Source organism: Salvelinus alpinus, chromosome 37 (genome assembly GCF_045679555.1).
Source record: "Salvelinus alpinus chromosome 37, SLU_Salpinus.1, whole genome shotgun sequence".
Taxonomy (NCBI): Eukaryota; Metazoa; Chordata; class Actinopteri; order Salmoniformes; family Salmonidae; genus Salvelinus; species Salvelinus alpinus.
The window spans coordinates 5,924,456-5,949,082 of record NC_092122.1 but is presented as its reverse complement, the minus strand read 5'-3'; the positions used below and the strand labels follow the sequence as shown (position 1 = coordinate 5,949,082).

Here is a 24,627-nt window from a genome sequence, read left to right as displayed (position 1 = left end):
CAAAGTGTAATTAATAACTTCACCATGCTCAAAGAGATATTCAATGTCAGGTGCCCTTCTTTGCGAGGCATTTGTAAACCTCCCTGGAGTTTGTGGTTGAATCTCTTTTATCTCTAATCTCTACTGCTTGACTGAGGGACCTTAGAGATAATTGTACTTGTGGGGTACATAGATGAGGTAAAACACATGTTATTTCATACAGAGTGAGTGCATGCAACATATTATGTGACTTGTTGAGCACATTTGTACTCCTAAACTTGTTTCGCCTTGCCATAACAAAGGGGTTGAATACTTATTGAATCAAGACATTTCAGCTTTTCATTTGTAAATATATAAAAAAAAAAACATAATTCCACTTTGACATTGTGGAGTATTGTGTGTAGGCCAGTGACAAAACATCTCAATTTAATTCATTTAAAATTCAGGTTGTAACACAACAAAACGTGGGAAAAGTCAAGGGGTTTAAATAGTTTCTGAAGGCGCTGTATTAATGGGTATTTTCTGGAGGATTATGGTTTAAGCAGGTATTACTTCTACAGAGCAGACTGGCTAATCCTTATAGGCTATATGTGACAATGCTGTAATGTGATGTGCTGTCTAGGTACAGTAATACAGCCAGCCTTCTCAGTACAATTAAGGCCAAAACTAAGGCTATAATTTTCAGATGAATGTCGTCCTTCATAAATATCCTTCAGCACGAGAATAGGTATAGCCTCTATTTAACCCTCTTACTGTGGCGCTGTTTTCATGTTGCTTAGAAAGGTCAGATACGTACATCGAGAGCGTGGGACTATATGGTTACATCTGCATTTTTGTCAAAATGTTGTTTTTGACATAGCCTTGTTCTGTTCAATGTTCTCTACCTGTACAGTACTATATAGTACTCACTTCATGTTGTTACAGTATATTAAAAAGAATACAAGATAGAAATTGCTGACACCGTTCAAACCAATGAGGGTTCGGAACATTAAAGCCAATTATCTCAGAATCCTCTTTTTGCAGATAGAACTTTAAAGTCCCAAGATCTCGACATGCACAACATAAATCATAAATGGGCTCTTTTTATGAGATATATTTAGACATTTCTATCCTGTGGTCGGAAAAAGGAAATTGCCAACTGTTAGTTTGTTACAGTAGGACATACAGTATGATATCCTTGGCAGACCAACACAGCATGATGTAATAAAATGAAAGGCAGAACTGCTGTAATACAGATAGAGTACTACTCTCTTGTGATTTCCAGAAGTACTATTACTTAACTCAACAAGCCAGCAACGACAAAGTCAATGAACACCGAGCAGCTTAATTTGGCTGAATTAACAAGCAAGGTGACTGTTATGATGCCTGAAGGAATTCTCTAGGAGAAAGGGAAGGACATGAGAAGGACACTCCTGGGGAGAGAAGGAGACTTGAAAGGTTTGGTGCCATTAAATATGTATCACTGGCCATAGCCTGTCTCCACAAACGCACGGTAGAGTACAAATGGTATGGTCTCTGCGGAAGTAATGAATAGAAGTATGAACGTAGAAGTAGTATGAAAAATAGAGTAGAATAGAGAATAATTCTAGAATAGTAGAAACACATTTATCTTCATCACTTTCCTTTCCTCTCCTTTCTTTCCCTCTCCTCTCCTGTTCATTCTTCTTCTCTCCTCTCAGACAGAGCAAATGGCTCTTCTTGTTGTATGAATTGTAGATGAAAAGCGATGGTGGGTGATTGGCGGAAACGAAGCGCTGAGTTCTATCTGGGTTACTGGGTCTGTCTAGTGTGGTTCAGCCTCAGACATCCTCTCACTCTCTCTCCATCTCTCTCTCTCTCAGTCTCACCCTATGTGAAGTATTCAAACTATGTACAGTAAGTGTGTCTTTCCAGGGACCATATGGCACCAAGCTGGGACTAGGACACTGTGAGCCTGCAGTGTCATCTCGGTTATAATCCACACAACCGCGTGATCAGTGGAAAACACTGTAACCTGACTGACCTTTCTCCCTGTTGGTGTTCTCTGCATCCGTTTTACTCTCTCTGTCCATCCTCGCTTCTCTGTTGATCTATATTTTTCTTTACCATTCCTATCCCCGTGGTGGTGTTCTATCCATCTCTCTCCTTTATCCCTCTGTGGTCTCTCCATCTCACCTCTTCAAAGAGCATGGGCTTTACTCAGTCACATGGGATACTCACAGTGGTAGAGGACACACTATGTCCTTGTGAGACTTGATGCTTCGATAAAAACCGGAGATGCATTATATATGCATATGCTGAAAAATACCAAAGGCATTATTGATCCGTTATAAATCACCTGTTATAAATAAATAGTCAACAACTTCTAAATGTCTTCACTCATTTTTATTCATGGTATTACTTCTCCCTGGTTGACCCGAGATAGAACTACGTACTGGAATCGACTAGATTTAAGTTTCCGACCCTTAATGAAAGGGCACTACACGCTCAGATCTCTTTTCTCCACAGGGAGGGAGGAAGGAATACATCTACAATAAAATAAAATAAACTTTGCCTCTAGTCTCCTCTTATGATTAATTCATCTCAGATGGAGTGTTCCGTGAGACCATCTCTCCATGCACCATCGAGACATGGCCGAGACCACGATGGGGTGTAGGGTGAACGACTTGTAACATGGCGGAGACACTGTATAAACTGTAGTCTAAACCCAGCCAGCTAGCTCAACCACCCATATGTGTGCTCAACACAATTGTATTTACAGCAGTGGGGTGAAGGTGTGAGAAGCTAGGTCCATAAATGGTAACCAACCAACCCACAGCTTCACAGTAGAACAGAGTATGAGTGAGGAAGCTTCTGGGCAGATGTTTAATAAATAACATCTATGGTTTCAGTGGCAAAGAGAAGCAAACTACACAGCTCAAAGCTGGAATTACTATTAGAGGCTTTTGAAAGGGGTGGCACTGCCTCTGAACTGAACTGAAACAGAGTTGGAGGGAAGGAGGATAGCTGGGTGAGATTAGGAGCAGAGAGCTATAAAATCATACAGATTGACTGTATGACAGAGTAGTTCATTCCAGGCATCATGTGAGCTACAAACCCAACAGTGCCTCGAACTCTTGGCTGAATAATGGAGTGCCTGCCTTGCAGTCCTCAACACACTCATGCATTATTTGTGTGCTCACCCCAGCAGCAGAAGACCTGTATGAGGACTCAACTGCATGCCCTACTACAGCCTTCCCTTCCATGCCTGGCATGTGAAATATGGGTTATGTCGGCCAACACGTACACCATCTGTAGTCAATGAGCAACCTCTGAATCTGAAACACCATGGTGCCCACACCACTTGGGATCCCTTAGCAATATCACTGTCGTATTGTTAGACCCATAGAGATTCTATAATTGACTTATGTATTTGTTTTTCATCTATACGTCATGGTATGGTTAGACCAACCTTAGACCAGGGGTTCTCAAACTTTTGGGACCCCTTTTGTGACAGCAAATTCCTCAGGGACCCCCTCATAATCATAACATAACTCGAGTTATGACTATGGCAGTGCATGTCAGTATGAACCAAGTCTTGGGCCCTGGGAAATAACATTTTAAAGCACATCTAAACATTTTGCCATGATGTTGAGAGAAAACTTTGGAGTTTTAAAGCTTACATTAGAGTGCATTTATGCTAAAAATAATTGGGGAATACAAGAAGTATTGAGTTGAAAAATGTGATAATTGGTGGAGTTCTGTGGATATCAATATCCCTGTGAGCCTTCCAAGCCCATGTTGCCCAGGGTTAACTGCACTCAGAGATATAAAAATGGTATCCACAAGATCATCTGATAAAGGGTCTAATTTGTACTTTCATAATGTTACATTGTGTTGTATTACACCCTCTAAACTTATTCCACAGATCCGTTGGCCAAAATATGTTTATTCTGTTCATTTATTTATTTGACCTTTATTTAACTAGGTAAGTCAGTTAAGAACAAATTCTTATTTACAATGACGGCCTACTCCGGCCAAACCCGGTCAACGCTGGGCCGATTGTGCGCCTCCCTATGGGACTCCCAATCACGGCCGGTTGTGTTACAGCCTAGAATCGAACCAGGGTCTGTAGTGACGCCTCGAGCACTGAGATACCTTAGACCGCTGCGCCACTCTTGTTAGTAATATACATTTTTTTAAATCCACTATAGCGGGCTTCTAGACACAGAGTGTATTTCAATCAGTTGGTTTCAGTTGTTGGGATGAGAAGGTGGGCGGGAAGAGACATACATAACATTAAGTTTGAGCCAATTAATTTTTCTACAAGTGAAGTGCAAAGTGACACTGAGCCAAAGTGTATTTTGTGAAAAAGAAAAGAAAACTGGTTTTGAACATGAATGCAGTTGTAAATGATTACTCCCTACACCTGCAACTATATGATATAATCTTGTTTCCTCTGCCTATAGGCCTACATACCATCTCCAATGACCGTGAGACATGGTAGGCAACACTTTGACAAGGCGTACAATTTCATATTGGATTTATAGGCTATGTGTAAAAATAATTTATCTCTCTCTCACTCTCTCTGACTGTCTGTCTATCTGTCAATGACAAGGCAGTAATCCATAGCTCATGTATGTATGTATTCATAGAGAACCACACTGGAGGTGTCATAATACCCATAAAACCTAGCGGTCAAACAGGGTGATGGTTCAAATCGTTGTTCCACCATTCATTTTTAGGGGATTTTAGAAACACTTAAAATAAGGGCTGTGTTTCGTGTAAGCTTACCCTGGTGTGACGTTTTGATAACCATGTAATTCTCTCTTGGACAAGGTGACCTTTATCAATATATTTGGCTCTATTTACTCTCAGATTTGAAAATGATAATTAGCATCACAGTAGACATCATGCAAAATTACAAATCCCTGCATGTCATCTCTAGCTAACACCTTTGATAACAAGTACTGTGTCCATTTAAAACTTGCACAAGACATTCCACAGAATTGTGAATTTAAAGATATTTAGCCAATGTATTAATTAATACATTTAGCTAACATTAGTGTGCTCTGGGCGTTCGTAAATTCAGAGTGTTGTCAGATTGTCATTCGTATATATTCAAAGCGTTCTGACCTCACAACGGCAGTCAAGTACCCAAGCTAACTGGCTAAAGTTGGCTAGCATGCTCGCTACTTCCAGACATAAATGAGAGAACACCTCACTCTGACCATTTTACTCGCCCTAGCAGAGCTGGTTAGGCTGTTTTCATGTTATCCATTGGTGATTGTAACAGTTGGTGACTGTAACTGTGCTGCTAGCAACAATTTAATGAAGCTTTTTTGCCGACGTTTGCTGACACCGGCCATATTCAACGGGTGTTGAGCTTTTTTAAATTCATCAGTTATTCTGCGCTCTGGCACACAGACAAGAGTGCTCTGAAATCAGAGTAGATAGCCAGAGGGAATTTACGAACACAGCCTAAAATCCCCTATGGGAAAAATGAATGGTGGAAAAAACGATTGGAACCATTTCCCTGTTTGACTGCTAGGTTTTATGGGTATTATGACTCATACTGTGGTCCTCTATGTCATCCATGTATTCAGTATGGCTTTGTGGGACTCTGAGTCCTTTTTTTCTCTCAGTTTGTTTACGTCATTCGTTTTTACTACATGCCCCACAATCCTTCTCCGTCTCAATCCACTATGAAGATACAGTAGCCACTCTCTCCCCTGCAATCTGAACAATGACTTCAGAGCGGAGGAAAGGAATTCAATAGCCTAGAATGCGTGATACAGCTCGAAATATCTCCATTGAGCTGCTGTTCTCACAAATTACTTCAATGTACCAACCGTAAATATGTGGATACCTACAGAACACGAGAAATACGGCGTCGGTAAGTTTTGTGATTCTATGTTTTAAAACTGCGGTGCTCTCGTTTACTCACAAAATTAAAATTAGTTTCAAACTAATAGGGAATATGCTGCTGTTTCATTTAGTTGCACAGCATCAAAATAACAACGATCACTGTCTTATCATGTAGCCAACTAACGGTTACTAACGCGTGTTTATTTCATAGGCACCACCACTTCCACGCGTTTCACGAGTCTTTGCTCTTTCCATGGATTTGTAGGCTATAGGCTATGAATACATGATGGTTTTACAGCTATACAAATGAACGCATGGCTTGAGGCTACAGAACCTCTCTTATCAGTGTATCTCTTTGCACTCTGCGCGTTCAATCGCTTTTTTTGGTTGTTGTTACATTGTGTCTGCTAAATGAATGGAAGCAAACAAAATATGATACTCTGTGCAAAACATTTATTTAGCGCTTTACATGTGTGTATTGTGTTTACTCCTCATTGAAAAGAAAATGAAAGTGTCAAGATAAAAACATATTTTTCTAACGTCCTGGGACATTGTTTTTGGTATTCGGATATTCCACTGAACCTTCAACCTTTTATCTCGTCTCAGTGAAAATAGCGGGTGAAGCTGTCCTAGTGTGCATTGTTCCGAGCGGCATGGGTGTCGTAACCAGGGATAAAAGTGAAGCAAACACAATGCGAGTGAAAGATAGGCTATGGGCTTAAAGACTAGTGTTATAATATCTAATCGAAGTGGGGGGATATTCACTCTGCGCCCATATTCTGTGAAAATATCCTATTGAGATGCGTTCCCCAATGGACCAAAATAGGGTAGAAAAGCCTATTTGTTGGTTGAAGGAGTGCATGTTTGGGATGCTTTATCAAGCCCCCAACAGTCACTGCTTGAAATCTCAACATTGCCATATTGTGTAACGTAGGCCTATCAGTCACACCTCAGGTGCCGAAGGTCTACCTTGTCTTGACCTGAAATCATTGGAACACAGTGATTCACTGAACCAGAAACTGGCCTCTGCCCTGTATCTGTTACAATTAGTTTTTGGTCACTAACTGACCCCCCCCCGTGTGTGCCTGTCTTTCTTCCCTCCCTGTCACAAGTTAGAACCCAAAGCTTCCAGTGTGATACACTGCTGCATTTCACAACTTCCACCTCTTTCCAAGTCCAGTCCGTGGAGCTAGGTGGGAGGAGGGTTGTATAACATTCCATCTATTCTCAGTGCTTAAATGCCTTCATTGTCTTAAAAATGGCAAGTGAGGCTTTAAGTGGATTAAGCAGTCTTGATCCTATTTTCAATAAGAGCAATAAGACTCTTTTAATTACCTCGGATTTCGAAGGCTGTGGTTGGGCAGTAGGGGACTTCCTCTCTGTGACTGTGGTGATTCTGGGGAAGAAAGACTTGTTTCCTTGTTGCGCAACTCTGGCCGCAAGCCCACGGTTATTTTTAAGTGGACAAAGAAACAACACAACCAACGTTGAGCAAATGTCGTGATTTGTCAATGTTTTGTAACTCAGGTTAGAGGTGACGGACACACGCGGTGCAAAAACAATTACATCCAATTACATTTGGACGTATTTTAATGATGTAGAATGATGTTTGATGGCTGGAAGATATACCCCTAGATAGTACTCTATTTGGTTGATTGTTCGGATGCTTTTGGACTGTTAAATAGGTTGAGTGGGGAAATCTGGAGACCATGTGTTTTCATCATCAAGACTCCGTCCCTTGTTTATAAATTCCTTTTGCTTATAGGTACACAGGCGGCTCATTTTATCGAAGGGTTGTGGCCTTTTCCTGGAACAGATAGTTGAGGTAAACAAACATGTTGGCTTTTGAGTTTCTTTTATTAGCATCTTTAAAGTCTTAGTCACCGTCGTTTTGGTTCAAATCAAATGTATTTTAATGGAAATAGGATGCACACATATGCTTGATTCCAAATGATCCGAACATGTAGAGCATATTGATATTCTATAGCTATATGAAGTCGAACAGCTAATTACATTTGTGATCACCATTGATCGTGATCACTCGCTGACGCCGAAGTTCAACACAGTGTTATTTGAGATTATTCGTGTTTCAGGGAAGCATCTGTCTTCAAAACCCTGGTTTTAACCGTTTCACCCCAGGGTCTTTAGTCTCAAGATGTATGGATGTCCATTATGTCTTTGACGTACCAGTAGTATTGATATAATAGCCTACAGTATTTGAATATGATTAATATAGTATGCACTGTAAATGTGATATCCTTGAGGCCCTTTCAGTGAACATTTTCCCCCCCTTTAAACCAGGGCTGGCTTCCCAAAATGGGTTGAGATTCTTGGAGCCTTGGTGCGAACCATTTGATCTTTCGCGACGGAGCGAAAAAAAAAAAATCAGCTCCTAATTGGGAGGTATTTGGCCTTTGATGTTGATTTGCCTCATGCATGGGAGGTGAGCCAAGGAGGACAGCCCTCTATCTATCTACCATTGATGAAATATGAATGGAGTCCAGCAGAGGAAGACAGTATAGCATTAAGACTCCTATTAGTGCACCATTTGAGTGATTATAGGTTTGCAACCAAGATTGATGCGCTTTACTGTAAAATCGTATTCTGCCAAGAGGAGAGATTTTCATATCAAAGAGGGTTGGAATGTATTTCAGTTAAACATGAGGTAGGAATTTGAATAAAAATGTGTACATTGAGAAAGGATGGTGGACTAATGGAATAGTAGGATTGAATGTGCAAGGAACACCCATGAGACTATCTGGGAATATTTTCACCAGAATTCCCACCTTTGGAATATCCACGGCATGTGGTTCCTTTTGAACACTGGAATACTGGAATTCTCAGTGGTTTATCCATCATCAATTAAACACACAACAGCTAACAATGTAGCCTCACCGTCTTGGAGAGAGAACATTGCCTCTGTTTTGGGAGATTGTATTTGCTGCAAATAGTCTTAAATGATGATTTAACAGGAAGAGAAGGGGCCTTTCTCCCCTTGTTAATAAGACTGATATTGCAGCCAATCAAGCATGTCATTGCTCATCATAATTTAATGAGCTACGTTAGATCTTGTGTGTGTATTGAATATAATTTTCCAGTGAGCATTCAAACTAAATAGTTTGTGTTTAGCATATAACCACAGCCTAGTATTTACTTTTTGAAATCTCAATGTTTACCCACAGCAGCCTATGGAAACAAATAAATAATACCTTCAAGCGAATGGTAGAAAAACAGAATGGAGTGCTTGGGTAGTGTGTGCAAAGTGCTGCCCTTGAATGGCCCTGGCCCTTGAGCAATGCACGCAGTAGAGTAGAGTGGAGGAGTTCGAGGCCTGCTATGTAGTGGGGGTCTGTGTCAGGCCTGGGGCTGTCCTTCTCCCCCGGCTGCTGTCGCCTGCCCCCCTGGGGAGGATGTCACTGGGCCGAGGGGTGGGTGGCGGGCCCTGCCTGGCGGCGTGTGTCAGGGGGGCTTATTGTTGGATGTGGCCACCGTACCCAACACCCCCTACCCCTGTGGGATTAGCAGGTTGTTTGGCAGTGGGAACGGGGGCTTGTGGTCCCATTCCTTCATTATATTACACCCCCCTGCCTCCTTAATGAACATAGTCCCGGGGCAGAGGGAGGCGTGGCCCCACAATGCCACCGCAGTATGTCATTTCTTCTTCATCCACTCCCCTCTGCTGTCTTCATCCACTAGGCTTCTAGCCGCGGCCGGGCCGACACAGGCAATCATTTAGGGATGGAGATCGCTGGAGGGAGTTGCTCCAGTCAATATTGGAGCTCCCTGGTGAATTAGACAGGCACGGTGGGATCAGAGAGAGGGGGAGAGAAAGAGGGAGCAAAACCGTTGACATGTTAGCCTAGCTGATGTTATAGCTGGACAGGGGCAACTAAGTAGAGTCACGTGTTTTTTTTAATTTTTTTATGCCTCCGCTCCAACAGATTTCTTTGTGTTTATTTACAATGGCAATCATGCACAACAACACCTTTCAATTTAACGTGGATGGTGAATACTAGACTGGGTTGAAAAATGCTGCATTTAGCCTGTTTGTGCTATCCCATTACTGCAGCTCTATTTACTTTCAACTGAAAATATAACAAACATCATTCTATCCCATTTATTATGTAAAGACACACAGAAAAAAAACACAGCTATTTTCCGGTCTTATTTCCTACTAAATCAGCATGTTTACCTTTTCTCTCCCCCCCATGGCGAGGCAGCCTTTTGATATGAATACAATGTAATGTGTGCGTCCCGTTGGATTCGATGACACCACCGCGGTCTAATTGGCGGCATATGTTTTTGTGGAAGCATGCAGCTGAGGCTAGTCGGCTGCAGCCAGCCAATGAGGGGACCGGATTGCAGCTCACACACAACCCTCCAGTATAAATCCCAGCCTGCTTTTCACCACAGCACAGTCGGCTGACGGCAGGGCAGTCTGGAGGTAGCTAGGGCTGCTGTTTCCTGGTAACAACTGGACTGGAGAGGGCATCACACTGTACATACATTCATGTATGTCCTATTAATGCACATTAAAATTACACTATTGTAAAACAGATATTTATAGGACAGTACTGTGAAATAGATATATTTTAAAAGCCAATGTTTTAAAAATGGGATGATATTAGCCTAATCATTGTTCTGTAGAAACCGCTTCCCCTCAGAGTGATTCAATGTGTTCCTTTCAGGCCTATAGGGCCTACTTATTGAAATGGACCCTATATTTAAATCATACTGATATAAAGCCTACTTTAGTTGCACTACTGGTCAAAGGTTTGGGGTTACTTAGAAATGTCCTTGTTTTCCATGGAAACATACATGAAATGAGTTGCAAAATGAATAGGAAATCAAACTTTGCTTTCGTCAAAGACTCCTCCATTTGCAGCAATTACAGCCCTGCAGACTTTTTGGCATTCTAGTTGTCAATTTGTTGAGGTAATCTGAAGAGATTTCACCCCATGCTTTCTGAAGCACCTCCCACAAGTTGGATTGGCTTGATGGTCACTTCTTATGTACTGTTACGTACGCCTCTTGGAGGAGGGAACGCAACACCCCGCTACATCTCAACTCCCTGTGTAGTGAAAAAGTATGTGATCGTAGGTGCGGGGGAAGGACGACAGAGGCAGAGAAAAATACCGCTTTACAGGGAATTTATTATTCCTACACACGGTAAGGTGGGGAAAAGGGTCTGGACGGAACCAAAGCAAAGAAAGTAAAAATTAGTCCCCTCTCCTACCTTACCTGCCTTCCCACTACTTACCTAACCTTTAGCACCACCTGGCGCTCTAACCAAAATACAGGGGGTGGACCGCCCACGTCTTACCTAGTGTGCATAGACAGATTCAATACTACGGGTTATGTATTCCTGCAGGCCTCTTGCCTAAACACTCCCAAGGTGCGTTTCCCTTCCCCCCCGGGAAAAAATGAAACAGAATAATTACCAATACTGTAAGTGAAAAATGTCATTAACCAAAAACACTAAGTCCTATTGGCATACACGTACCTCTGAAGGAGCGGCTACGAAATAATATCCACAACTTTTACTGACCGCCACAACAATCAACAGAGGACATAAAAAGTATCTCTCTTCCCTGACGAAGAAATACTGGCTTTTATCAAGCTGGAGAAGGAGTTGGTAATTGAAGAGACAGCTGTATCCCCTGACGAGAGGGAGGGGTCAGAGCTCCAATCAGCGACGGGGCGGAACCAATCAGCTGCATAATAATCCAGGAAGCCATTTCCTGAAATACAAACACATATAAACCCACAACAACACAGAAACTGGGGAACGTAACACGTAAATACAGTTAAGCTGCTCCCACAACAGCTCAATAGGTTTGAGATCTGGTGACTGTGCTGGCCACTTTATTATAGACAGAATACCAGCTGACTGCTTCTTCCCTAAATATGTTTTGCATAGTTTGGAGCTGTGCTTTGGGTCATTGTCCTGTTGTAGGAGGAAACTGTTTCTACAGGATATGGCATGGCGTTGTAAAATGGAGTGATAGCCTTCCTTCTTCAAGAACCCTTTTACCCTGTACAAATCTCCCACTTTACCACCACCAAAGCACCCCCAGACATCACATTGCCTCCACCATCCTTGACAGATGGCGTCAAGCACTCCTCCAGCATCTTTTCATTTTTTTATGCGTCTCACGAATGTTCCTCTTTGTGATCAGAACACCTCAAACTTAGATTAGTCTGTCCATAACACTTTTTTCCAATCTACCTCTCTGTTCTTTTGCCCATCTTAATCTTTTATTTTTATTGGCCAGTCTGAGATATGGCTTTTTCTTTGCAACTCTGCCTAGAAGGCCAGCATCCCGGAGTTGCCTCTTCGCTGTTGATGTTGAGACTGATGTTTTGCAGGTACTATTTAATGAAGCTGCCAGTTGAGGACGTGGGGTGTCTGTTTCTCAAACTAGACACCCTAATGTACTTGTCCTCTTGCTCAGTTGTGCACCGGGGCCTCCCACTCCTCTTTCTATTCTGGTTAGCGCCAGTTTGTGCTGTTCTGTGAAGGGAATAGTACACAGCGTTGGACGAGATGTTCAGTTTCTTGGCAATTTCTCACATTGAATTGCCTTCATTTCTCAGAACAAGAATAGACTGACGAGTTTCAGAAGAAAGTTCTTTGTTTCTGGTCATTTTGGGCCTGTAATCGAACCCACAAGTGCTGATGCTCCAGATACTCAACTAGTCTAAAGAAGGCCAGTTGTATTGATTCTTTAATCAGAACAACAGTCTTCAGCTGTACTAACATAATTGCAAAAGGTTTTTCTAATGATCGATTAGTCTTTTAAAGTGATAAACTTGGATTAGCTAACAACGTGCCATTGGAACACTGGAGTGATGGTTGCTGATAATGGGCCTCTGTACGCCTATGTAGAAATTCCATTTAAAAAATCAGCCGTTTCCAGGTACAATAGTCATTTACAACATTAACAATGTCTACACAATGTATTTGTGATCAATTTGAGGTTATTTTAATGGACCAAAAATGTGCGTTTCTTTCAAAAGCAAGGACATTCTAAGTGTCCCCAACTTTTGAACGGTAGTGTACATTGTAACGAGGTCGCCTTTCTATTCCAGGGGTCTATGTATCGTATGGTCACCGTGGTTTCCCTGATACCAAGCCGTGAACCCAGTAAGAGGTTAATGGGATGTGTGCCATTATGAATTCACAGTTCCTGCTCATCAACACTGTGACAGTGGAGGTGGGGGTGTAAGAAATGACAGCCTGTCACCAGCGGTTTCAGAAACGAATGCTATATTCATAGATGACAATCATCGTGATTCATGTGTGAAAGGAACTATTGATGCCTTGGGTTTTCGTGCACATGCTCGTTTTTAAAGGGGCAAAAAAATAACGATTCCCTAAAAAATTGCATTTCCAGAAGTGTTGAGTTATATATATATATATGTGTGTATATGTGCACCCTATTCCCTTTTAAAGTGCACTACTTTTGACTAGAGCCCCATGTGCCCTATAAAGGGAATATGGTACCATTTTGGGACGCAGCAGCCATTGAAACTCTGACCCATACAGCGCACCAGTGACCCCCCCCCCCCCCCCCAGGCATCCATCTATTTCACCATAACCATCATGGCTTTCCTTTAATAAGCATCTTGCCCTCACCGTCTGACAACCTCTTGTCCTCAGTTATTAAAAGGAACAACGATATGTATGCTATTCATGCATTATTAATGCTTTATAATACAATTGTTGTGGTTGAACCAGGCCTTTCTGTGCAGTGATGCTTGTGTTAGTTGTTTGCTATTAATACATTATGAATGCCTAATAAAACAGGTTGTTGTGGTTGGTTGTACTAAGGTTGAACCAGGCCTTTCTATGCAGTGACTGTCCTGGTTGTGTTAGAGTCATCAGGAAGGCTCTCTCCTCTTGGCAGACAGAATTCCTGTCAGTGTCAGGAGGAGACCGATACAGGAGTTCTGAGGCGCCCTGACTAAGGCTCTGTAGCTTCTACCACTGTCGCCTCTCCTCCTTTCTCTTTCCCGCTCTCTCTCTCTCTTGGCAGGGAGTGAGCTGTTTGCAGAGATTGAAGGTTACACTCTTCCCCCATCTCTTCTTATCTCGATATCCCTCTCTTTCATTTCTCTTTCTCTCTCTTTCTTCTCTTTCTCTCTCTGTCTGTTGATCTGTCTGTCTGGTGGTTCTCTCTCTGTCATTTTCTCTCTTTACCCACCGCTCTCCGTATCCGTCTTTCCATCTGTCTTCCTCCCATTTGTCTATTTCTCTTCCTCTCTTTTGTCTCTTTCTCTCCCTCTGTTTGTCCATTCTTCCTCCTCCCCAGACACTTCAGTAGTGTTGTTCAGTGGTCTTTCTAGGGCAGAGAACCAGACAGAGCGAATGAGGATGATAGTAGTAGTGAGAACTCACTGGCTCTCTGTGTAGTGTCTACCTCTTCCACTATCTCTATGTATTTAGCTATGTCCCCGTCTCCCCATTCGGCTCCCCAAATGAATATGGATGATCATATCTGGGCATGGAGCTGGTTGCTGCTGCTATCACAAGACACACAAAGGCTTCCGTTGAGTACAGAACGCCACCACTGAGCTGGTGCCTGGCCACAATTCATTTAGGTGTCAAAGCTGTCTCTGTCTGTGTCCCAATTCAATGACACTCTATTCCCTATGTAGTGCACTACTTTTGACCAGAACCCTATGGGTCCCCTTGGTTAACATTTGCGACCCACAAACTCTCTCTTTCTAGGTTATGTTGTGTTGGGAAAGTACAATGTATCAGGCCAGATGGCTTTAATGTTTTCCTGGCTCTCCATGTCCTTGGCTCCTGTTTTAGTCGTGTCGTTGAAGGGTGATGTTTGAATGCTGTTCTGGCTCGGAAAAGCAGGAAGTACGATCCATCATCGTGGTATGATTTTACTCTAGGCTCTTCAGCTTGCCCAGCTCTCATCACTGTCTTTCATGTGAGTCATAATGATGTCTCTCTCTCTTAGCATCCCCAACTCTTATTTTACCCTGCTGATTAAAACTCTTCCCTCTGTCTGTCACACGTACAGTATGAGTGAATATATTTGGCTGCCAGTGTTTGACTTGGTACTACCTGAGCTGTTAGTGAGGTGTTACATTTCCATCTGTTATATCACTACACACACTATACTGTGTTAGTTTTCCATTCACGCCACTTGCATGCTCACACACATAGGGACACACGCAACCTCCACATGGAGGAACACATGCTTGAACGCACACACACACACACACACACACACACTACATGAATCAGCTCGATGCGGCTGGGCAGATGATGGTTTGACCTTGGCTGCTGTAAGCCATCATCTTACTTGTCAGTGTGTGTGATCTCTGTTTCCTTGGCCTGCCTGGTTCAGGGTCTGGCTCAACGCCCACACACACACACCCTCAGGTAATTTATATCCTGTCTTGCACATCCACAGACAAGCCAGTTTAACTTAATGTTAGTTTGACATTCAAAGGAGATTTATTGTAATTCACTGTTGGTCCATGGCTGTTTTTCACCCAGTGAAAAGCTGAGTGGGTATTTAGACCAATTGCAATTCATTTTAACATGGTGCGCTGGTTGAAAAGGCTTCGTTCTCCTTAAAGAGAGTATGTTTAGGGTACCGTGTGTAGCAATCTACATGGGTTGTTCGATGTTCCCAGGTCGGTTTGAAAGGACCAGAATAGAATAACAGTTTAACTGTTTTCAGTATGACTGAACACTAGAAATGCAAGCCTATTGACGATTTCCTTATGGAATAAATAGCTTCATCTGAAATCTTACACTGCAAAGAATAGCTCTGTATCTGAACCAGTTGTTCCCCTAGGATTTTTTTCAGCAGCGGTGAATGGTGCGGTTTTAGAGGGCCTCCTCTTGGCCACGGAGAGAAAATGTCACTGTTTTAAAACTTCTTAAGACTAGGTGGGATGCTAGCGCCCCATCTCGACAACATCCGGTGAAATTGCAGAGCGCGAAATTCAAAATACAAAAATGTTAATATTAAGCATTCATGAAAATACAAGTATCATACATCATTTAAAATCTTAACTTCTTGTTAATCCAGCCGCTTTGTTAGATTTCAAAAAGGCTTTACGGTGAAAGCATACCATGTGATTATCTGAGGACAGCGCTCCGCATACAAAAACATTTTCCAAACCAGCAGAGGCGTCACAAAAGTCAGAAATAGCGATAAAATAAATCACTTACCTTTGAAGATCTTCCTCTGTTTGCAATCCCAAGGGTCCCAGCTACACAACAAATGGTCGTTTTGTTCGATAAAGTCCTTCTTTATATCCCAAAAAAGTCTGTTTAGTTGGCGCGTTTGATTCAGTAATCCACCCGTTCCAGTCTTTCAAAATGCAGACAAAGGAAGCCCAAAAGTTGCCAATAAACTTAGTCTAAACAAGTCAAACAGCGTTTCTAATCAATCCTGAGGTACCCTAATATGTAAATAAACAATGCAATTTAAGACGGAGAATAGTATGTTCAATACCGGAGATAAATAACGAAGTATGCGCCCTCATCCACACGCGCCACAAAACTACAGTCCAAATGAGAGCCACCTTGAAAAACTACAAATTCTAGCTCATCTTTCAAAAAACAAGCCTGAAACCCTTTCTAAAGACTGTTGACATCTCGTGGAAGCCACAGGAACTGCAAGCTGGGAGGATTTCCTTTGAATATCCCATAGACAAGTGTTTTGAATGGGTGGTGACCTCAGAATCCGGATGGATTCTCCTCTGGTTTTCTCCTGCCATATCAGTTCTGTTATACTCACAGACATTATTTTAACAGTTAGAAACGTCAGAGTGTTTTCTATCCAATACTACCAATTATATGCATATCCTAGCTTCTGGGCCTGAGTAACAGGCAGTTTACTTTGGGCACGTCAGTCATCCGAACTTCCGAATACTGCCACCTAGCCCTAAGAAGTTAAAGAAGATTTACTGCAATTCTACACATTTTGATATGGGACAGAGTGAATATTTTCCCGTTTTCAAGCTAGCGTCCTGCAATTTTACACATTTGTCATGGGGCTGAGATCATTTTTTTATTTTTAAAGGTAATTTCCTGCAATTATTCACATTTCGCAATGGTTTATTCCTTGTTCTTATGCTGTCTGAGTCACTCAAACATTATAACAAAATCAGTGGGTGTTCCATGCCATTTTTGGAATTTCAGATTCTCTCCGACTGTCTAGTTTTTTTTTATTTTTGGGATTGTTAAGTTCTCCAAAGAGGATCTTATTTAAAAAGATATAGGTCCATTATCTTTTCTAAATACTTTGACTGTCTGGTCTTAGTAATTTAAGTTTAAACTGAAAACGTTTTACCATCCAGAAAATGATTGCCATTGTCACTGGGTGGTAGAGGTTTTACCTAAAAGAACCTGTGTTTAATTTATTGAGTTGACTATACCTCCGACTGTTACCCGCTCCACTTAGTCTCCTACTTAACCTGTCTTTTGGAGCTTTTTTTCCGTCTGAATCGTTTATCCAGCTAAACAGACAGCCTTTAAACCATTTAAGGCAGAAACCAGAATTCTTTTAAGCTTTTCCTACATATTAATAACCCGGTTCTCTCTCAGGGTGCTGTGTCTTGTCTTCCTCCTCCTTCTCATCATTGATTGAATGGGGGCTTTTTTTGTTGCATTTCAGCATCAACACCAAAGGTTGGCATTGCATAGCATTCTGGGATGCCCCTTTTGATTCCTGGCCTTTTTACTGGCTCTGAGGATTCCTTCGATTGATTCATTAGGCAGCTTTTGTATCTATGTCATTTAACAGTCTTTGTGTTACACATCCGTGACCTATTAATTACAAAGCAAGAGTGGATTGTTTGCTGTATTCATTTTTTTTTTAATATATAGATTAAGAAGTAACTTATTCAGCAGTGGCTGACCCAGACAGACATTATCCCTGTCTGGCCTCAGTGATTTGATTTATTAGTAAATACTGTACTGAGTTGCCTCTGGTCTGGCATTTCAAGTTCATACAGTATGTGGAGCGAGGGTGTAGTCTAGTTCACATCTCGGTATCGTGCATATCTGATGAAGAATCTAACGTGACACTTTTTCTCTCTCAAGGTAGCTACACCAATAAGAAGCTGCCACAGTCCAGCCTGTTATGATATTGCAGAATTGCATGTCTCACAGACATGTTACATTCCAGTTCAAATGAACCTCAGACTGGGGTCGATCCTAATGCTGGTGTCTCTTACACCTCTCTCCCCGACCGATGGGTCACTGAAACCAACTGCAGTGGGACGGCTGCGAGTGAAGTGGCCCGCTTTGCTCACAAGCCCTTAACCCCACGACCCCTTTCCTCTCTCTCTTTCCTTTTCGTCTCCACCTGGTCCCTTTTATTTCACTCCTTCACTTCCCCTCAGGGGTGAACATTTAGTCATAAGTGTCTGCAGCGAAGTGCATTTCAGCAAAAAGTCTGTGTAATGTATACCCTTTGTGTGGGCGAGTGGGCTGGGAAGGACTGCGGCTGTCCCGCTGTGAGATCCTTTGTGTGGGACGTTAATGCACACTTTTTCATGTGATGACAGATGGAGACCTGGGGCCATAGTCAATGCAGCAGGAGAGAGAAGAGATACTGTATGCACAACACTGGAGAAACACTTAGCCTCTATACGGCCGACTTTCTGTGGGTTCCAGTGGAACCCATTTGGTCGCAACAAATATTTAACAAATTTGGTAATAATTGATAATGACCTGGCGTCTGGCCAATAATGGGCCTGCGTTCCATACAGAACCAGGCTTGTCCATTTGATTTGGGTAGATTTAGTGTAAAAGCAGATTTCAAAGTGCCAAGTGTTATTTTCTGCAGAATCATCGAGGGCAGAATTTGAAGGGGAAAAAATGATAGTTGATACCACGGCAAAAAAAAAAAAGAATGTGGGAAGAAAGACTATTTCCCCCATTTTTTTCCCCCCCCAGGTTTTATTTTATTTATAGAAAACAAGCAAATGCTCTAAGTCCACAAAAATGCTTAACTTCTCTGGGATATGTGGGACGGTAGCGTCCCACTTGGCCAAACGCCTGAAAAAATGTAGCACGCCAAATTCAAATATATTACTATAAAAATCAATCTTTCATGAAATCACACATGCAAGACACCAAATTAAAGCTACACATGTTGTGAATCCAGCCAACATGTCTGAATTCAAATCGGATTTACGGCAAAAGCTCACCAAACGATTCTGTTAGCTCAGTACATAGCCACAGAAAAACACAGCCATTTCCCCAGCAAAAGATAGTTGTCACAAAAAGCAGAAATAGAGATAAAATTAATCACTAACCTTTGATGATCTTCATCAGATGACACTCATAGGGCATCATGTTACACAATACATTTATGTTTTGTTCGATAATCTGCATATTTATATCCACAAATCTCGGTTTACATTGGGGCCATGTTCAGAAATGCCTCCAAAATATCCGGAGAAATTGCAGAGAGACACATCAAATAACAGAAATACTCATCATAAACTTTGATGAAAGATACACGTTTTACATAGAATTAAAGATACACTTGTTCTTAATGCAACCGCTGTGTCAGATTTTTAAAAAGAATTACGTAAAAAGCACACCATGCAATAATCTGAGACGGCGCTCAAAAATAACAATATTTCTCTGCCATGTTGGAGTCAACAGAAATACGAAATTACATCATAAATATTCCTTTACCTTTGATGATCTTCATCAGAATGCACCCCCAGGAATCCTAGTTCCACAATAAATCGTTGTTTTGTTCGATAATGTCCATTACTTATGTAGCTACTTTTGCTAGCATGTTTAGTGCACATGTCCAAACGCTCGCGCAGATGCTGGCGAACTCGGACGAAAACTTAAAAATGTTATTTAACAGGTCGAATAAACTGGTCAAACTAAGTAGAGAATCAATCTTCAGGATGTTGTTATCATATATATCCAATAACGTTCCAACCGGAGAATTCCTTCGTGTCTGTATAAGTTATGGAACGCAAGGCAATATCATGAGGAAAGCGCATGACCAGGAACTGGCATTCTGCCAGACCACTGACTGAAACACCTCCCATCCGGCCCCACAACACACTAGAGGCTTCATTCCACGTTCTACAGACTGTTGACATCTAGTGGAAGGCGTAGGAAGTGCAAACAGATCCATAACTTACAGGGAATTGAATAGGCGATGAGTTGAACGTTGACCAGTCTCAGAATTCTCACTTCCTGTTTGGATTTTTTCTCAGGGTTTTGCCTGCCATATGAGTTCTGTTATACACAGACATCATTCAAACAGTTTTAGAAACTTCAGAGTGGTTTATATCCAATAGTAAAATAATATGCATATATTAGCATCTGGGACAGAGTAGGAGGCAGTTCACTATAGGCACGCAATTCATCCAAAAGTGAAAATGCTGCCCCCTATATCAAAGAAGTTAAACCACATCAGGGGGCCATTTTATTAACATGACAGAAACAGAAATACCTTATTTACATAAGTATTCAGACTCTTTGCTATGAGACTCGAAATTAAGCTCAGGTGCATCCTGTTTCCATTGATCATCCTTGAGAGGTTTCTACAACTTGATTGGAGTCCACTTGTGGTAAATTTAATTGATTGGACATGATTTGGAAAGGCACACACCTGTCTAGAATAAGGTCCCACATATGACAGTGCATGTCAGAGCAAAAAACAAGCCATGAGGTTGAAGGAATTGTTCGTAGATCTCAGAGACAGGATTGTATCAAGGCACACATCTGGGGAAGGGTATCAAAACATTTCTGCAGCATTGGAGGTCCCCAAGAAGACAGTGGCCTCTAACATTCTTAAATGGAAGAAGTTTGGAACCACCAAGACTCTTCCTAGAGCTGGCTGCCCTGCCAAACTGAGCAATCGGGGGAGAAGGGACTTGGTCAAGGAGGTGACCAAGAACCTGATGGTCACTCTGACAGAGCTCCGGAATTCCTCTGTGGAGATGGGAGAACCTTTCAGAAGGTCAACCATCTCTGCAGCACTCCACCAATCAGGCCTTTATGGTAGAGTGGCCTGAATGCAAAGCGTCACATCTGGAGGAAACCTTGCACCATACCTACGGTGAAGCATGGTGGTGGCAGCAGCATCATGCTGTGGGGATGTTTTTCAGTGGCAGGGACTGGGAGACTAGTCAGGATCGAGGGAAAGATGAGAGAAAGTACAGAGATCCTTAATTAAACCTGCTCCAGAGCGCTCAGGACCTCAGACTGGGACCTTCCAACAGGAAAACAACCCTAAGCACACAGCCAAGGCAACGAGCCAAGACAACACAGGAGTGGCTTCGGAACAAGTTTCTGAATGTCCTTGAATGGTTGAACCCCCTCGAACATATCTGGAGAGACCTGAAAATAGCTGTGCAGCGACGCTCCCCATCCAACCTGACAGAGCTTGAGAGGATCTGCAGAGGAGAATGGGAGAAACACCCCTAATACAGGTGTGCCAAGCTTGTAACGTCATACCCAAGAAGACTCGAGGCTGTATTTCCTGCCAAAGGTGTTTCAACAAAGTACTGAGTACTTATGTAAATGTGATATTTATGTTTTTTCTTTTCTTTGTCATTATGGGGTAGATTGATGGGGGGGGGGACGATTTAATACGTTTTAGAATAAGGCTGCAACGTAACAATGTGGAAAAAGTCAAGGGGTCTGAATACTTTCCGAATGGACTGTATATGCCCTACGCATACCGTACACACAGGGATCGACATTCCGGTAAATTTGCCAGCGGCACACCGGGCCAGTGCCAACTCAAAGCTTCTGGCCCCCCAAAAAATGCTGTCCCGGGCCAAGATCTGACAGGAATGTGAATAATACATGTATAATTTCAATAGCAGATGATTTTGTATTTCATTTACGGGCTGAGCAAGTAGCCTATACAGGGTTCATACAGACATTGGAAAGTCAAATTGAAGGACTTTCAAGGACTTTTTCAAGAACTTAATTGTAATTTTCAAGAACCTACATTTTTTATATATAAAAAAAATAACTCCCACCAAAATGTATGCAAAAGAAGCATTAACATTTTTTATATAGGCCTACCCAATCGCTTTATGGATTGACATTCACATTTTTACATTCTAAAATATGTCAGAATAATGTGGGCAGTGTCTGACTAAATACACAACATACTCCTGAAACAAACACACTGAAGTCTGTCCATGTATAGTCAATGTAACCATTTGAGATGTTCAGGGGCTACTGTATCATGTTTTACAATGAGATAGCGAACAAAACCAGGCTCCCTTCGTAAAGGAACGCTTTGTATGGAAAAACCAAGTTGAAGCCAACATTCGATGTTCTCCTGCTTATAATAACCTTTACATGGTTCAAGGACCTAGATCATCTTTGAAATATGATTTCTGTGATTTTTGCCCGTTGGTGCTGAGAACTCTGGCCAACATAATTACCATGAGGCTTGTAGCTGACTCTATAGTAACAGCAAGGTGTTGATGGATGAATGGTAGATAATTTGTCATTTTTGTCCATTTTTGTCCAATGCAATTATTTAATTGAATATAAATATATATATATATATATATATATATATATATATATATATATATATATATACAGTGGGGAGAACAAGTATTTGATACACTGCCGATTTTGCAGGTTTTCCTACTTACAAAGCATGTAGAGGTCTGTAATTTTTATCATAGGTACACTTCAACTGTGAGAGACGGAATCTAAAACAAAAATCACATTGTATGATTTTTAAGTAATTCATTTGCATTTTATTGCATGACATAAGTATTTGATCACCTACCAACCAGTAAGAATTCCGGCTCTCACAGACCTGTTAGTTTTTCTTTAAGAAGCCCTCCTGTTCTCCACTCATTACCTGTATTAACTGCACCTGTTTGAACTCGTTACCTGTATAAAAGACACCTGTCCACACACTCAATCAAACAGACTCCAACCTCTCCACAATGGCCAAGACCAGAGAGCTGTGTAAGGACATCAAGGATAAAATTGTAGACCTGCACAAGGCTGGAATGGGCTACAGGACAATAGACAAGCAGCTTGGTGAGAAGGCAACAACTGTTGGCGCAATTATTAGAAAATGGAAGAAGTTCAAGATGACGGTCAATCATCCTCGGTCTGGGGCTCCATGCAAGATCTCACCTCGTGGGGCATCAATGATCATGAGGAAGGTGAGGGATCAGCCCAGAACTACACGGCAGGACCTGGTCAATGACCTGAAGAGAGCTGGGACCACCGTCTCAAAGAAAACCATTAGTAACACACTACGCCGTCATGGATTAAAATTGTGCGACAGAGCCTGGACTCGAACCCAGAATCTATAGTGGCACAGCTAGTGCCTTAGACCACTGCACCGCTCGGGAGGCCCAAGGACCTAGATGTTTTAAAAACTTTTTTTTTGTTGCATTTGTTCTTTGCACTCAACATGCACTTTCTTTTTGTATTCTTTTGAGCATCGATTAAATTAATTATATTATTTTTGCATCTCGGCGTCATTGGGTTATTCCTTTTTCATGTTTAAAATATATATAATCTAGGCAAGTAAGTTAAGAACAAATTCTTATTTAGAATGACGCCCTACCCCGGCCTACCCCGGCCAAACCCTAACCCGTGTACCTTTTGAACTCTACAGATATTTTCTCTCCCACGATTCTGTCTTCAGCCGCGTCTCATTCTCGCCGAGCGCAAACCCTCATACTGGCTTTCTATGAACATGGTATTACCTGGTAACAGTGTAATTATTTCCCCCCCTATTTAATACAGTATACATACAGTATGAATCTTTCTGGTTAATACTGAAGTCAAAGGCCAGGATATTAACCTGATGATTGGATTGATAGGAATCTGAACCCAGGCCGATAATTTAGTAATTCATCATTTTACCTAAGGAATGTCCCCACTCCACTCCAGACATCCTCATCATCAGCACCTGCGGTGTTTTAAATCTCTCCTGGTTGGTTTTCATCTCGATTCGTGCCACAATCCTCTTTGATGTTGGCCCTAATGCAGTGTGAAGGCTACTGCCTCCCTCCACTCACACCACCAGTGCCACCAAGGAATTAAGACTACCCTATCAACAAGACAGCAGCAGAGAAGTTCAGAACCTTCCCCTGAATGGATTCCCCAGCCCAGTCAGCGTAACACAGCTCTGACAATAGGCCACACCGAGGCCTGTCACCCTGCCAGGCCGGATCCTACCTGCAGGACTGAGAGGATTACAGAGAGGGGAGGGGTACACTGTCTGAGCCATCTGTAGCCCAGTGTTGGGTTTCATCCCCAGCTGGATCTGTGGATGAGGGGCTCGTGTTGTGTTGTTGCACATGTTTGAGTGTGTTGAGAGACAGAAAGTAAGTTAACCACTTCTGTCAATTGATCGTCAATAAGGCCTTGTCCTGTGTGGATACATTTTGCAGCTTAGTCCCATATAATTCATATCAAGGGATCGACGGACAAATTAGCCAGGCACTGCGTTGGCATGAGGATTGTGCCTGTTTGGCATTGAGGAGCTCATTAGAGGTTTTATACTAACCCAACGATAGCCCCCAGGGAGCTGTGAAGATGGAATGACTCGCATGCACAAATTAGGCTACTTTCCTTTTTTGTTATACGCTCTTATACACCTAGTACTGAGGGACTGTGAGGGGAGTAAAACAAAGATGAAATTAATCACACCAACCAACTTCCCCTTTTCCTCCCGTTCCATTTCCCCCAACACCTCCACATCCTCAGCCTTCTACAAGGCTTTTAACTCGTTCTGTTTAATTACAGGCAGTTTGAGGGTGTAAATGGCCGCCGCTGACCCAATTCAGGGTGGAAAC

At 42.1% G+C, this 24,627-nt stretch overlaps 1 protein-coding gene across 5 annotated transcripts in view; it reads left to right on the top strand.

Moving 5' to 3' along the window:
* The first annotated feature begins 5,640 nt into the window (after positions 1–5,640).
* Positions 5,641–24,627, top strand: part of dock4b (dedicator of cytokinesis 4b) — a 146,813-nt gene continuing 127,826 nt past the window's right edge. For all 5 annotated transcript variants that reach the window (XM_071386971.1, XM_071386968.1, XM_071386969.1 and 2 more), the window contains exon 1: positions 5,641–5,833. In XM_071386971.1, coding sequence (XP_071243072.1) covers positions 5,797–5,833 — 37 coding nt within the window. In that variant the 5' untranslated portion in view covers positions 5,641–5,796. The remainder of the gene's footprint in view (positions 5,834–24,627) is intronic.